Source organism: Ursus maritimus, unplaced genomic scaffold, assembly GCF_017311325.1.
Source record: "Ursus maritimus isolate PB19 unplaced genomic scaffold, ASM1731132v1 scaffold_1, whole genome shotgun sequence".
In the NCBI taxonomy this organism is placed as follows: domain Eukaryota; kingdom Metazoa; phylum Chordata; class Mammalia; order Carnivora; family Ursidae; genus Ursus; species Ursus maritimus.
Window position 1 is genome coordinate 78,954,670 of NW_024423343.1, and position 13,630 is coordinate 78,968,299.

General features: G+C 36.0%; 1 protein-coding gene across 1 annotated transcript in view; it reads right to left on the reverse strand.

Moving 5' to 3' along the window:
• Window positions 1-13,630, reverse strand: part of MBD5 (methyl-CpG binding domain protein 5) — a 137,526-nt gene that overhangs the window by 55,460 nt on the left and 68,436 nt on the right. The window contains exon 3 of the mRNA XM_040645154.1: window positions 5,484-6,157. Within this exon, the coding sequence (XP_040501088.1) occupies window positions 5,484-5,596 (113 nt within the window). The 5' untranslated portion in view covers window positions 5,597-6,157. The remainder of the gene's footprint in view (window positions 1-5,483; window positions 6,158-13,630) is intronic.

A 13,630-nucleotide genomic window follows, 5' to 3' on the forward strand; every position in this document is an offset into this window, starting at 1 on the left:
GAATATGTCCAGAAAAACTACATAATTATGGGGGGGGGGAAGTGCTCTCAAAGGGCTCATGCATAGACTCACTTGACCCAGAAACCAGAGCAAAAACACTAGATTGAAAAGTGCATAGGCCACAGTGAAGGATACCCACTTACCAATCTGGGGGAGCTTGCTGGAGAAGCAGGAGGCAGCAGGGCCTCTCCCCAAGGACTAAGACACTGGTGACAGTCATTTCTGCACCTCATTCTGCCATGCTGATCTGGGCACTGGTGGGTATCATTTTGGAATCCTCCTACTAGACTACTAACACAAAGGGGTGTGCCTTGCTGAGAGCTCTACACAACCTTGCACCTCCGCCAGGCCTTGAAGCTAACAGGACACTAATCTTGCCCACCAGCATGCCTGTAGCAGTTACCTTCCTGCCACACAGCCAGCTAGCAGTACACCCACAACAACTGTGGCCCCACCACAATAGAAGGGTACGCAATGCCCACACAAGGGATACCCCTGTAGCAGCTGACTCTGGTGGTGAGGGAGGATTGCACTTCTGGGCCCCATAGGACATCTCTTATATAAGGCCACTCCTTCAAGACCAGGAAAAGTAGCTGAACTGCCTAACACATAGAAACAAACACAGAGAGGTAGGCAAAGTGAGGAAGCAGAGGACTATGTTCAAAAGAACAAGACAAAACCTCAAAAAAAGAACTAAACAAAGAGATAAACAATCTTTCTGATACACAGGTCAAAGTTATGGCCATAAACATGTTTACTGAACTCGAGAGAATAATGGACGAACAACACAGAATTTCAACAAAGAGAGAGAAAATAAAAGTACCAATCGGAGCTGAAGAATACCATAACAGAATTGAAAAATACACTAGAGGGAATAAACAGCAGATTAGATGACACAGAAAAATGGATCAGCAATCTGGAAGATAGGGTAATGGAAATAGCCTAAACTGAATGACAAAAGAGAAAAAATGATTTAAAGAAATGAGGACAGTTTAAGAAATCCCTGAAACAACATCAAGCATACTAACATTCACATTATATTTAGGGGTCGCATACGTAGAAGAAAGAGAGAAAGCATTGGAAAACTTATTTGAAAAAAGAATAGTTGAAAATATCCCTGACCTGGGGAAGGAAAGAGATATCTAGGTTCGGGAAGCACAGAGAGTCCCAAACAAGATGAACCTACAGATCTATACACCAAGACATATTATAATGAAATGTTAAAAATTAAAGATAAAGAGAGAATCCTTAAAAAAAAAAAAAAAAAGCCAGAGAGAAGCAATTAGTTACATATAAGGGAATTCCCATAAGACTATCAGCTGATTTTTCAGCAGAACTTTGCAGGCCAGAAGACAGTGGCATGATAAATTCAAAGTGCTGAAAGGAAAAAGCTTACAACCAAGGATACTTTACCTGGCAAAGCTATCAATCATTTGAAGGGGAACTGATGGGGAGATAAAGAATTTCCCAGACAAGCAAAAGCTAAAGGAGTTCAAAACAACTAAATTGACTTTACAAGAAATATTAAAGGGACTACTTTAAGTGGAAAAGAAAAGGCCATGCCTAGAAATAAGAAAATATATGAAAGAAAAAAAATCTCACTGGTAAAGGCAAATATAGAGGAAAGGTAGTGGATCAACCACTTACATGCTAGTATGAAGGTTAAAAGACAAAAGTAGTAAAATCAATGAGATCTGCAATAATTAATTGAAGGATACACAAAATAAAAAGATGTAAAACATAATGTCAAAAACGTAAAACGTGGGCAGAGAGAGAGCAAAAATGTAGTGCTTTTAGAATGCTTTCAAACTTAGGTGACCACCAACTTAAAATAGATTGCTATATGTATAGGTTGTTATATATGAACCTCATGGTAACCAAAAACCAAAAACCTGAGATAGATACACAAATAAAGGAAAAGGAATCCAAACATAAAACTAAAGTACATCATCAAATCACAAAGGAAGGGAGCAAGAGACGAAAAGAACAGAGAAGAACTACAAAAACAACCAGAAAGCAACAAAATGGCAATAAGTACACACTTACCAATAATTACTTTAAGTATAAATGGACTAAATGTTCCAATCAAAAGACACAGGCTGGCCAAATGTATTAAAAAACAAAACAAAAACCAGAAATAAGACCCATCTGTATGCTGCCTATAAAAGACCCACTTCAGATCTAAAGACACACAGACTGAAGCTGAAGAGATGAAAAAAGATATTCTATGCAAACAGAAACAAAAACAAAGCTGGGGCAGAGATACTTATACCAAACAAAATAGACTTTATAACAAAGGCTGTAGCAAGAGATAACAAAGGCTGTAGCAAGAGATAAAAAAGGAAATTACAAAATGACAAAGGGACCAATTCAACAAGAAGATATAACATTTGAAAATATTTAGGTACCCAACACAGTAGTACCTAAATATATAAAGCAAATACTTAGAGACACAAAGGGAGAAACTGAGAGCAATACTATAATGATAGGGGACTTTAACACCCACTTACATCAATGGATAGATCATCCAGACAGAAAATCAGTAAGGAAACATTGGCCTTAAATGACCCACTAGACCAGATGGACTTATTAGATATATACAGAACATTCCATCTCAAGTGCACATGGAGCATGATGTCAGGGTGCAGAATAAGTCTCAATAAATTTAAGGGATTGAAATCATATCAAGCATCTTCCAACCACAACAGTATAAAATAAATGTAAAATCAATTACAAGAAGACAAATTGAAAAAACACAAATACAGGGAGACTAAACATCATGCTACTGAACAACCAATGGTGAAGGAAGAAATAAAAAAGAAATCAAAAAATATTTTGAGACAAATAAACACAACATTCTAAAATCTATGGGATGCAGAAAAGCAATGTTAAGAGGGACGTTTAGAGTGATACACGCCTGCTTCAAGAAACAAGAAAACTCTCAAATAAATAACTTAATCCTACACCTAAAGGAACTAGAAAAAGAACAAATAAAACCCAAAGTTAGTAGAAAAAGGAAATAAACATTAGAGCAGAAATAAATGAAATAGAGACTGAAAATTAAAAAAGAAAAAAAGAAAAGATCAATGAAACTAAGACCTGGTTCTTTGAAAAGATAAACAAAATTGATAAACATTTAGCTAGACTCATCAAGAAAAAAAGAGAGAGGACCCAAATGAACAAAATAACAAATGAAAAAGGAGAAAAGACCCTGAATAGCCTAATCAATCTTGTGAAAGAAGAACAAAGCTGGAGCTAATCACAATCCCCATTTCAAACTATGCTACAAAGCTATTGTAATCAAAACAATATGGTACTACCACTAGCACAAAAACAGACACACAGGTCAATGGAACAGAATAGAGAGTCCAGAAATAAACCTATGGTTATATGATCAATTAATCTACAACAAAGGAGTCAAGAGGGTACAATGGGGGAAAAGACAATCTCTTCAATAAGTGTTGCTAGGAAAACTGGACAGCTACATGCAAAACAGTGAAACTGGACTACTTTTTTGAACCATATAGAAAAATAAGCTCAAAATCAAAGACTTGAATGTAAGACCTGAAACCATAAAACTCTTAAAAGAAAACATAAGCAGTAAGCTCTTTGACATCAGTCTTAGAAATATTTTTTTGGATCTATCACCTTAGACAAGGACAGCAAAAATAAACATAAACAAATGGGACTATATTGAACTAAAAAGCTTTTATACACTGAAGTAAACCATCAACAAACAAAAAGGCAACTTACTGAATAAGAGAAGATATTCACCACAGGTCTATCCAATAAGGGGTTACGTCCAAAATATATAAAGAACTCATACAACTTAATATCAAAAAACCAAATAATCAGATTAAAAAACGTATAGATGACCTGAATGGACATTTTTCAAAGAAGAGATAGAGATGGCCAACGGGCACATGAAAAAATGTTCAACATCACTAACCATCAGGGTAATGCAAACCAAAGCCACAGTGAGATATCCCTTCACAGATGTCAAAATGGCTATCATTAAAAAGGTAAGAAATAACAAGTATTGGTCAGGATGTGGAGAAAAAGGAACCCTGTGCACTGTTGGTATGAACGTAAATTGGAGCAGCAAGTTTGGAAAACAGTATGGAGCTTCCTCAAAAAATTAAAAATGGAAATACCATATGATCCAGTAATTCCAATTCTAGGTATTTAACCAAAGAAGATGAAAACAATAATCCTAAAAGACATTTGTACTTCTATGTTCATCACAGCATTATTTGCAATAGTCAAGATATGGAAGCACCCTAGATGTTCATAGATAGATGAATGCACAAAGGAAATGTGGTACACACACACACAAACACACTGGAATATTATTCAGTTATAAAAAAGGATGAGATCTTGTGTGACAACATGGATGAATGTAGAGGGCAGTATGCTAAGCGAAATATGTCAGAGAAAGACAAATACTGTATGACCTGACTTATATGTGGAATCTAAAGAAAAAAACAAATGAATAAACAAAAAACAGAAACCGACTCACAGATATAGAAAACAAACTGGTGGTTGATAGAGGAATGGGTGGAGGGATGGACAAAATACACGAAAATGATTAAGAGGTACAATCTTCCAGGTATAAAATAAGTAAGACACAGCAGTGTAATGGACAGCATGGGGAATAGTCAATAATTATGTAATAATTTGTATGATGATAGGTGGTAACTAGACTTTTTGAGGTGACCATTTCATAATGTATACAAATATTGAATCACTAGGTTGTACTAATAAAACTAATACAATATTATATGTCAGTTAAGAAAACCCCTGAAACTTGTCAACAGTTCAGTTATTCCATTCAACTGTTGGCCACAGGATATATGTCCCCAAAATTAAAAAGAGCAGGCATTTGCATTTTATTTGTATGATTTTTACTTGTGAGATGAAGAGCCATCTCCATTATGACTTTTTCTTTTTTACTATTATATGCAATGACATTGATTAAAAATTGCACAGAAAAAAATAGGGAAATTATTTTTAATTACTATCAGGAATTAAGAAGACTCATAACTGAAACTGTCTATAGATAAAAACACTCAACCTTACATCAGAAAAGCCAGCTGAAACACTAGAAGGACAGGATAATATTGTCAAGAGATATTGGGTCAATTTCCAGTATTTTACATTCTCCTGTGAATCTGGTAATGATGCTTATATGTTTCTTTTAGAAATCTTCATATTTTTCTTTATCCTTGTACAGAGATAAGCAGAATGACACCTTATATAAACACAAGTAAGGCATAAAAATTCTCTCTTGTAACCTAAGGCAATTTACATTGCAAAACAGTACAAAATAAAACACTCGACTATTTCGAGGAGGGAGGTCATTTATTCAAATTTATGTGAGGTGCTGTCAGTGATGGTACGTTGCTCCCTCAAAGGAACAGACTCTACTTCCTTAATTTTGGGATTGCACACTTAGAGGTGACACAGGTATTAAGGCGGCTCACCTGACATAAAGCACTCCATTTTGGTCCACACGACGCTGCCAACCCACAGGAACTTGTATAGCTGGAAGACCTCCATCTTTGTCCCCTCCGTCACAGTCCTTGCCTCCATTCATTTTCTGTGTCTGCTTGGGACTCTCCAAAGATATCAGCAATAAGATGATATCCTTATATTACAGGGCATGATGGCCTTCAAAAAAGGCCAATGCAGCACAGTTTTTCCCAGACTGTACAAAATGCATTGGGAAGCTTCGGCTCAGTTTGGAACCAAGTCCTTGAAATCTGCCATTGTGGAAAAAATCAGTTTCCCATTATAATCTACATTAAATAAACAATATTTAATTCCTAAGGATGGTCTACATGGGTAAAAATGAGTGCTTCTGACTAAGGAAAATCATATTCACCAATGCTGGTACCTGCCTGAATTGGGGGAGGGGAGGAGTGTAAAGTTTTTAGTTCAACATTTTTTCTTGAACCTTGATGTCAGACTAAAATAACCTCTATTGTCTAGAGACCGGTCTCATTTTTACAGTGTGAGTCGGTTAATATTTCCAGGTACTACCCGCCTTTAGAGGCCACATTCTTTAAACTTTCTCTTCATCTTCCAATCTGAATCCAAGATGTTGCAGGTTGGTTCATCTGATGTTTTCATGTCTTCAAAATTCCAATAATGTAGCCTGAAACATATGTAAATGTGTAAACCTTATATTTAATATTGAAAAACTGAGAAGCTGCACACTTTTAAAAATAGAATAAACTGCTAAGTGCACCAAACTGCTTTGATGTTCTCTGCCGTCAAAATCACATGTCAAGTTTGTCTTGTTTTCTTCTTCCAACTTGATCCACTTACTCTAATTAACCAATTTGCTTCTCTTCACCACATGTGACTTTCTAATTATTAGAGATGGATACATAATAGTGGCATTTCACACACACACACACACACACAAACACACACAACCTCTTTCTTACAATAAAAATGTATCTATCACCTCTTATGTTCTGACAATTGGAAAGTTTTATACTAATCCAATTACATTTTGTGACTTTTTAATTGTATATACCCTTATGATTTACTTTTCTTTTCTAATCATCATATTGGCCTAAAACACATATTGGTTTTTTTTTTTTTAAAGATTTTAGTTTTATTTTTTTGAAGAGTTAGAGACAGCCAGCGAGAGAGGGAACACAAGCAGGGGGAGTGGGAGAGGAAGAAGCAGGCTTATAGTGGAGGAGCCTGATGTGGGGCTCGATCCCATAACGCCGGGATCACGCCCTGAGCAGAAGGCAGACGCTTAACGACTGCGCCACCCAGGCGCCCCTACATATTCGTGTTTTTTTAAAGAAAAAATTAAAAGAAAATATACAATACATTTTCAAGTACAAAAGATTTTCCCCCACTGTTCTTGAATATAAGAATGGGAGTTACTTTATAGTTAAGATTTATAAATTCCTATTACGGGGTACTCTCTTAATTCCTTTATTAAGTCACAAGGTGTTGCTTGGGCAAAATATACTGGCTTGAGACAATGGCAATCGGTGCTATTGTGCAAAGCTTGAAAGAGGTCATCTTAATGGAATTGTTAAGTAAAAAAAGATGGCAAATAAAATTTTAAAAACATTTAGTACTTAATTCTAATGGAGAATGTGATGTAACAGTTGTTAGCATTATTTCTGGTGGTATACAAGCCTTTCCATAATCAATTTAATATGTAGTATGTAATTACATTGTGGAACTCATGAAACTATACTAAAGGATGAATGAACAAAATCATTCTAATGTATATGAGTGGGACATGTGGCTTGAAATAAAAATGTCCAGTGACAGCATCATCCACAGATTCAAAAAAAGCTGTATTCAAACAACTTAACTAAAGGTGAAGATGATATGCTCTGGAAAACTGTGTTAAAGGACTTAAGATTCATATAAACATATTAAATTGTTCCAAAAAATTTAAATAAAAGATTTGTATTTTAGATGTTCAAAATATGTATGCATGACTTAACAAATTAAACAGTGTAAATAGACACATAATTATTTTACCTACATTCCTAAAAGCCTACAATTTAAGTTAGCCCCAAACATTTTTGGGGCTGTCTTTATTGAGAAAACAGGAGAATGCCTTATACTAAAAGGCATCATGTATTCAGGCATATGCTCTATTTGCAGCCTGGGCTCTGAGACATATCAAAGCATATACTCATTTAGCTGAAAGTCACAAACCATGTGCATCGTGTTGTAAACATCAACAAGCAATGGGAAAAGTAGCAAAAATTCATTGGGAAAAATGTGGGGTATAAAGAAAAGTGCCCAGTTGTATCATTCCCAATGGTGTCTCAAGCTGCTAACTTAACATTGTTGGGGGTCACTCCATTGCATCTATGCTTCTCACGGAAATGACCCACTTGTCTCCCATTCACTGCACCTTTAACCATGTATGTGTTTCTTTGTATTTCATTTGACAGTCAGCGGTTACTAGGTACAGGGTACTATGCTGTGGCTGGAGTACAAAGATGGGAGGCACCTCTTTATCCATAGCCCAGGGTAATGCCCAGGGTAATGTTTGCCACTAAAGAGCTGTTCAGTGTGGAAGAATATAAAGAAAGGAGGGAGGAAGGATGAGAAAGGATGGAGAAAGCAAGGAAGGGTCAGTTCTGCCTTAGTGGAGTTCCCAGTACTAGTGAAAGTTGGGAAAGAGACATGAAATTTGTGCTAAACTGGACTCCCAGTTTTGTCAAATAGTAACAGACCCTGATTATTGAACCTGTTTTTTGACAGTCCTTTTTCATGCTTATTTTATTGCCTTGCTTTTCCCTATTAAAATTTTTAATAAGTCTGTGATCATTAGATTGGACCGGCTCTCATTCTCCCTACTTTTGAGCTTTCTGATCATTTGATGCCTATTTTCTTTTTTCTTTCTTTTTTCCTTCCCTTCCCCTTCCTTCCTTCCTTCCTTCCTTCCTTCCTTCCTTCCTTCCTCCCTCCCTCCCTCCCTCCCTTCCTTCTTTCCTTCCTTCCTCTTCCTCTCTTCCTTCCTCTCCTTTCTCTCTCTCTCTCTCTCTCTCTCTTTCTTTCATTTGCCTGCCTCTTGCATGTGACTCCAACTTCAATGAGACAGGCTGGCTCACTCCATTAAGTAATTTGTGGATCTGCCAGATAATAACATTGGATTGATTCCTGCCAAATGTCTCTCTCATATTTCAGTAATGAAAAACAAATATCTGATGGCTGGGTTTTGCTTAGACCAGCAGTTCTCAAAGCATGGTTCTAGGACAAACATCATTATTGTCAGTAATGCCCAGGAACTTGTCAGAAATACAAATGCACAGGCCTGGCCCCAGACTTAATGAAGTAGAAACTCTGGGGGCCACTCTGTTCTTTAAGAAGCCTCCGGGTGATTCTGATGCATGCTCAAGTTTGAGACCCACTGGCTTAGACTAATGCCCTTGCCTCCTTCTCATATCTACATGGCCATTTTATATCTCCACACTATGCAGGCAGCCAGCCCTCTACTCCCTTTTGGCCCTGGGAGGGTCATCGTTTTTTTGCTGATACTTCAGCCTTCTAGAAGCAGCTCAGTTGCAAGCGCCTTAGGGACTCCTCACAGAGCAGAGGTCCAGTAACTACACAGTTATCGTTTATTTATCTGTAAGTGGCCCTGATTTTCTCAACATTCATTTTGTGAATTTGGAAAATTCAGAGATGTTTGAAGGTGAAAATTAAAATTGAAATAAAATGTGAGATAAAATCTCACTCTTGAATAATAACCACTGCAAACCTGAACGTACTTTCTTTCAATCATTGTTTTTAGAAAGTTTTAAAAGCACATTTAAAAAAAGAATTTATAATAACAATAAACCACCACTTCAAATTCACAATGTAAGCATTTTGTCAGTTTTGCTTATTTTTAAAAATAAAGCACTATTACAGATAGAGTTAAATACTATCTCCCTCCTCCACCCCAACTTTTTTAGTCCTAATCCTCCTCTTCTACCTTAAAGGCAAGCACCATCATGATTCTGGTCCTCATTCTTCCAGGTTATGCTTTTATAGGTTTATTCCCTATGTGTATATGTAAACAATATTTGGTATTTTTATATGTGTTTTAAAATTTTTATATAAACACAATTACACATATGTATCATTCTGCAACTTGCTTTTTAAAATTCAACACATTGAGAGCTATCTCAGTTGAGATACATAAATCTATCTCTCTTGCAGAATATATAGATCCAATTTGTTAGTTTTTAACATCTGAATGGTATCGTACCATATGAGTATAGAACTATTCATCTATTGGTATATTTATCATATTAATGTTAGGTTGTAGGGTCTGCACATTTTCAACTTTGCACATATTGCCAAACTGCTCTCCAAAGTTGCACTGATTCCAAGTTTTTTCCATGTTATAAACGCATCTTTTTCCTTTAAATACTGAATCATTACCACTTTATACTTTATTTTCACCCTGAGCATTTTACTATGGCATTAAATATTTTCCCAAAATATGACTTCTAATTGCTGGATAGAATTTTTGGGGATACATCTATGTCTATATCTATAATTTATTTACTTCCCTTTTGTGAACATAGATTTTCTCCTGAATTTTTGCAACTACAAATAAATCTGAGACAAATATATCTGTACATAAATCAACAGCCATTTTGTTAATTTACTGAGAATTATTTGTTAAAACAGAATTGCATAATTTTTAAAAAAATATTTTATTTATTTATTTGATAGAGAGAGACAGCGAGAGAGGGAACACAAACAAAGGGAGTGGGAGAGGGAGAAGTAGGCTTCCCGCCAAGCAGGGAGCCTGATGCGGGGCTCGATCCCAGAACCCTGGGATCATGACCTGAGCCGAAGGTAGACCCTTAACAGCTGAGCCACCCAGGCGCCCCAAAACAGAATTGCATAATTTTAAGAGCCTTGATAAATTTCTTAAAGTGACAAAAGCGTAGTTTTGGAAAAGCACTTTAGGCCATGGTTCAAACTTTTGAAACCCATGTATGTCCTCTTCTATTAAATATGAAAATCTTCTCTTTGCCTCTAAGATTCTGATAACTTTATCACTTACATGGACCCATTATTCAAGATTTAGTCAAGCTTTATTTTTATAGTTTAAAGTATAAAAACAATAGTTTCTCCTCTTTTCTTAATTTAACATAAAAAACTACGTATCTACAACATTTTTCCTTCATCTCCCCTGGAGATTCCGTTATGACCTTGTTTATATGGCTTGGTTTAAGCCAAATAGACACAGGTTAAAACAGAAAATATATCGTGATATGAAAGGTACCTCCATCTCACTAATACTCAGGATCAGGGATAGATCTGACACTTAGGACAGAATTGAAATTTATTTCACAAACAATTCTGGCAGCAGTAATAATATAATTCAAAAAGTGGTGTGTGTGTGTGTGTGAGATGTTCTCAGGAGATTACCACAAATCTGCCAACATTTTTATTTTCCTACTTCCTTTCAATATATAAATTAGTCTGAGAATTGGCTTTTGGTGAATTGAATTTAGTGGCTTGATTGACTTCTTTGCATTGGCTTTTTCTGACCATTCAGAATTCAAATTAGATGTCACACCTTCCAAGAGACTACACTATACACCATAGGGCATCTCTCAGACTTTAATTCATCCATTTGTTTGTTGTCATTTATTTGTTTGTTTGTTGGCTATCTCTTTCCAGTGGAATGTAAACTCCCTCACAGCAGGGATGTGTCTCTCTAGGTCCTTCCTATATTCCTGGCTCCTGGTAGTGCCTGGCCTGCAGCAGGTACTTAAGTGCTTCCTGAAGACGATGCATATTCTAATTAGTCAGCATAGTTTTATATTCTGATTTTTGCCATGTAGCTTACAAAGATTTTTTAGCAATACATGCATCTAAAATGAAAGAGAGGTTTTTAAAAGAAGCCCATAGAAGCCAATGAGTATTAATGATGACAAAATATACAAAAGATTTTTTGCTTTAGATCTGTCCCTGATGATCTCATAATCTCTGAGTGATAATTTCTGTGTAGAAAGTATGACAGGGCTTCTAAGAAAATTAACAAACTGACTATGCTTCATTTGTAAAGTGCATCAGTTTTATTTATGAAGTAGTTTATATACACATTTTAATTGGATTAATAAAGAAACCATTAAATGAATCCAACAATATAAAAATTAAACTTATATTTCAATAGGATGCTAATTAATGCAATAGACCTTTTTTTCATCTGCTTTACTGACATTCTTGCCAACCTAAGAATACACTCACTAGTTAATGCAGTGTTAAATGTATATTTTAAAAGTATCCTTAAAACATCATGAAGACTATCAGGTTATGACATCATGAAAACTAGTAAGTAGCTATTCTTCATAAATCTTTCTGAATAACATCAAACATTATAAATTCTTCTGAATTATGTCACACAAACTTGACTAACGGTAAAAATAATAAATTGATTTTTGAGTCATGTGATATCGTGAGTAAATTCTATTAAAATGTTTATAATGACATCACACATTGATCTTGTGCCCAGTGGAGTTCCTTGGATGTGTAGTAGGATAAAATGAATACCAGATGAACTGCTGATTTATCAAGATAAGACTATGTAATTCAGGTAAAATACCAATATTTCATCTATTATATAATTCTAAGTCATCATTTATACTTTTTATGCTATGATTATCATCTTAGCCCTTGAAATATTTAAAGTTAAGTAAGATGTCTGTTCATTCCAAAGTTTGCAAGTGAACGCCTCATGTTCTCCAACTGAGAACAAGTCTCACATAAAACCTACCTCTATACTTAAATTCCAAAATAATATGTACACATAACAGATATGATTGGATTAAAAAGTAACATCAGCATTAGCATTTTGGAGAGTAATGTCTGAGTGGCTACAACATTATCATTTGATTGGGTAATAAATGGATATACTCATAATCTTTCCATCATTATTAGTTAAATTATGCTTGTTAGAGCAACCCTAAATCACGTTTCTCCTTTTCAATTATCTTTCACCCTCATATCAGTTATTCGAACAGCTCCTTCACAGCACTTAGCCAGCCTTCCCATCCAACCTTCCCATCTGTTTCACCTTTCACCTATTTATTCAAGCTACATGCATTTTTATTTATGAGCACACTTATCTTGCAGTTACATCTTTTTTCATTTTTAAAAAAATTCCCCGTAGATTATCCCTATATTCATTCTGGTTATTACTGTCATTTGGTTCTTATCTTCATTGTGCAGCCACTTCTTCTAAAACATACTTCTCGGATGCATCCAATGTAAGGCTCTATCAGGCTCTACTATCCATCAGGCTCAACTTACCCCAAACTACCCTCAGCACATTTACGTTTGTTTTATACAGTTGTGTCGGGGTACCATAAGCACATCTTTCCAGCCCTGATTACTGAAGCTCTCTAGTTCCAAATGTCTTTGCCCTTTTAGGGCAGAAAGGTGTAAACGTTCACAACCTATACATGAGGGATCATACTCACATAGGAAGGTTACATTTTTTTCCCAAACTCTGATGGTACGGGGATAGGCTCCTCAGAATGAGGCCAGTTCTTAAAGTCAAGGTAACAGGCATCTTGGCCTATGCCCATCTATGGGCAGGGGAATTATTTATATCCATTTCTAGCTACCAATGTTAGGTAACTTATATGTTCTAGTCACGTAGAAGCCTTCAGAGAGCTAAGTGTTGAGTATAGTAGACTGCAAATGGCCTCAAATACTCTGTAGCTCCTTTTGTCAGGAGGTAGGATTTATTACTCCACACTTTGAATCTGGGCTGGCCTTGTGACTTGCTTTGACCAATGGAATATGATGGATATATTACTGTTCAAGTGCTGAGTCTAAATCTTGAGAGGCCTTGCATCTTCCACTCTTGCTTCTTGGAATGCCATTGTGACAAGAACAACCTGAGCTAGCCCACTTAAGAATGAGAGTCCGGGTGGAGAGAGACAAGCCCAGCTAGTCCAGCCAGTCCAGCTAAGGGCTTAGACATGTGAATCCAGTCAACACCATGTGGAACAGGGATGAGCTGGTCCAGCTGAACCCAACCTACACTGCCAACCCACAAAATCATGACTATTTTTTCAAATAACCAAAAATTATACAGAAAACAACCTGAAAGTCTAAA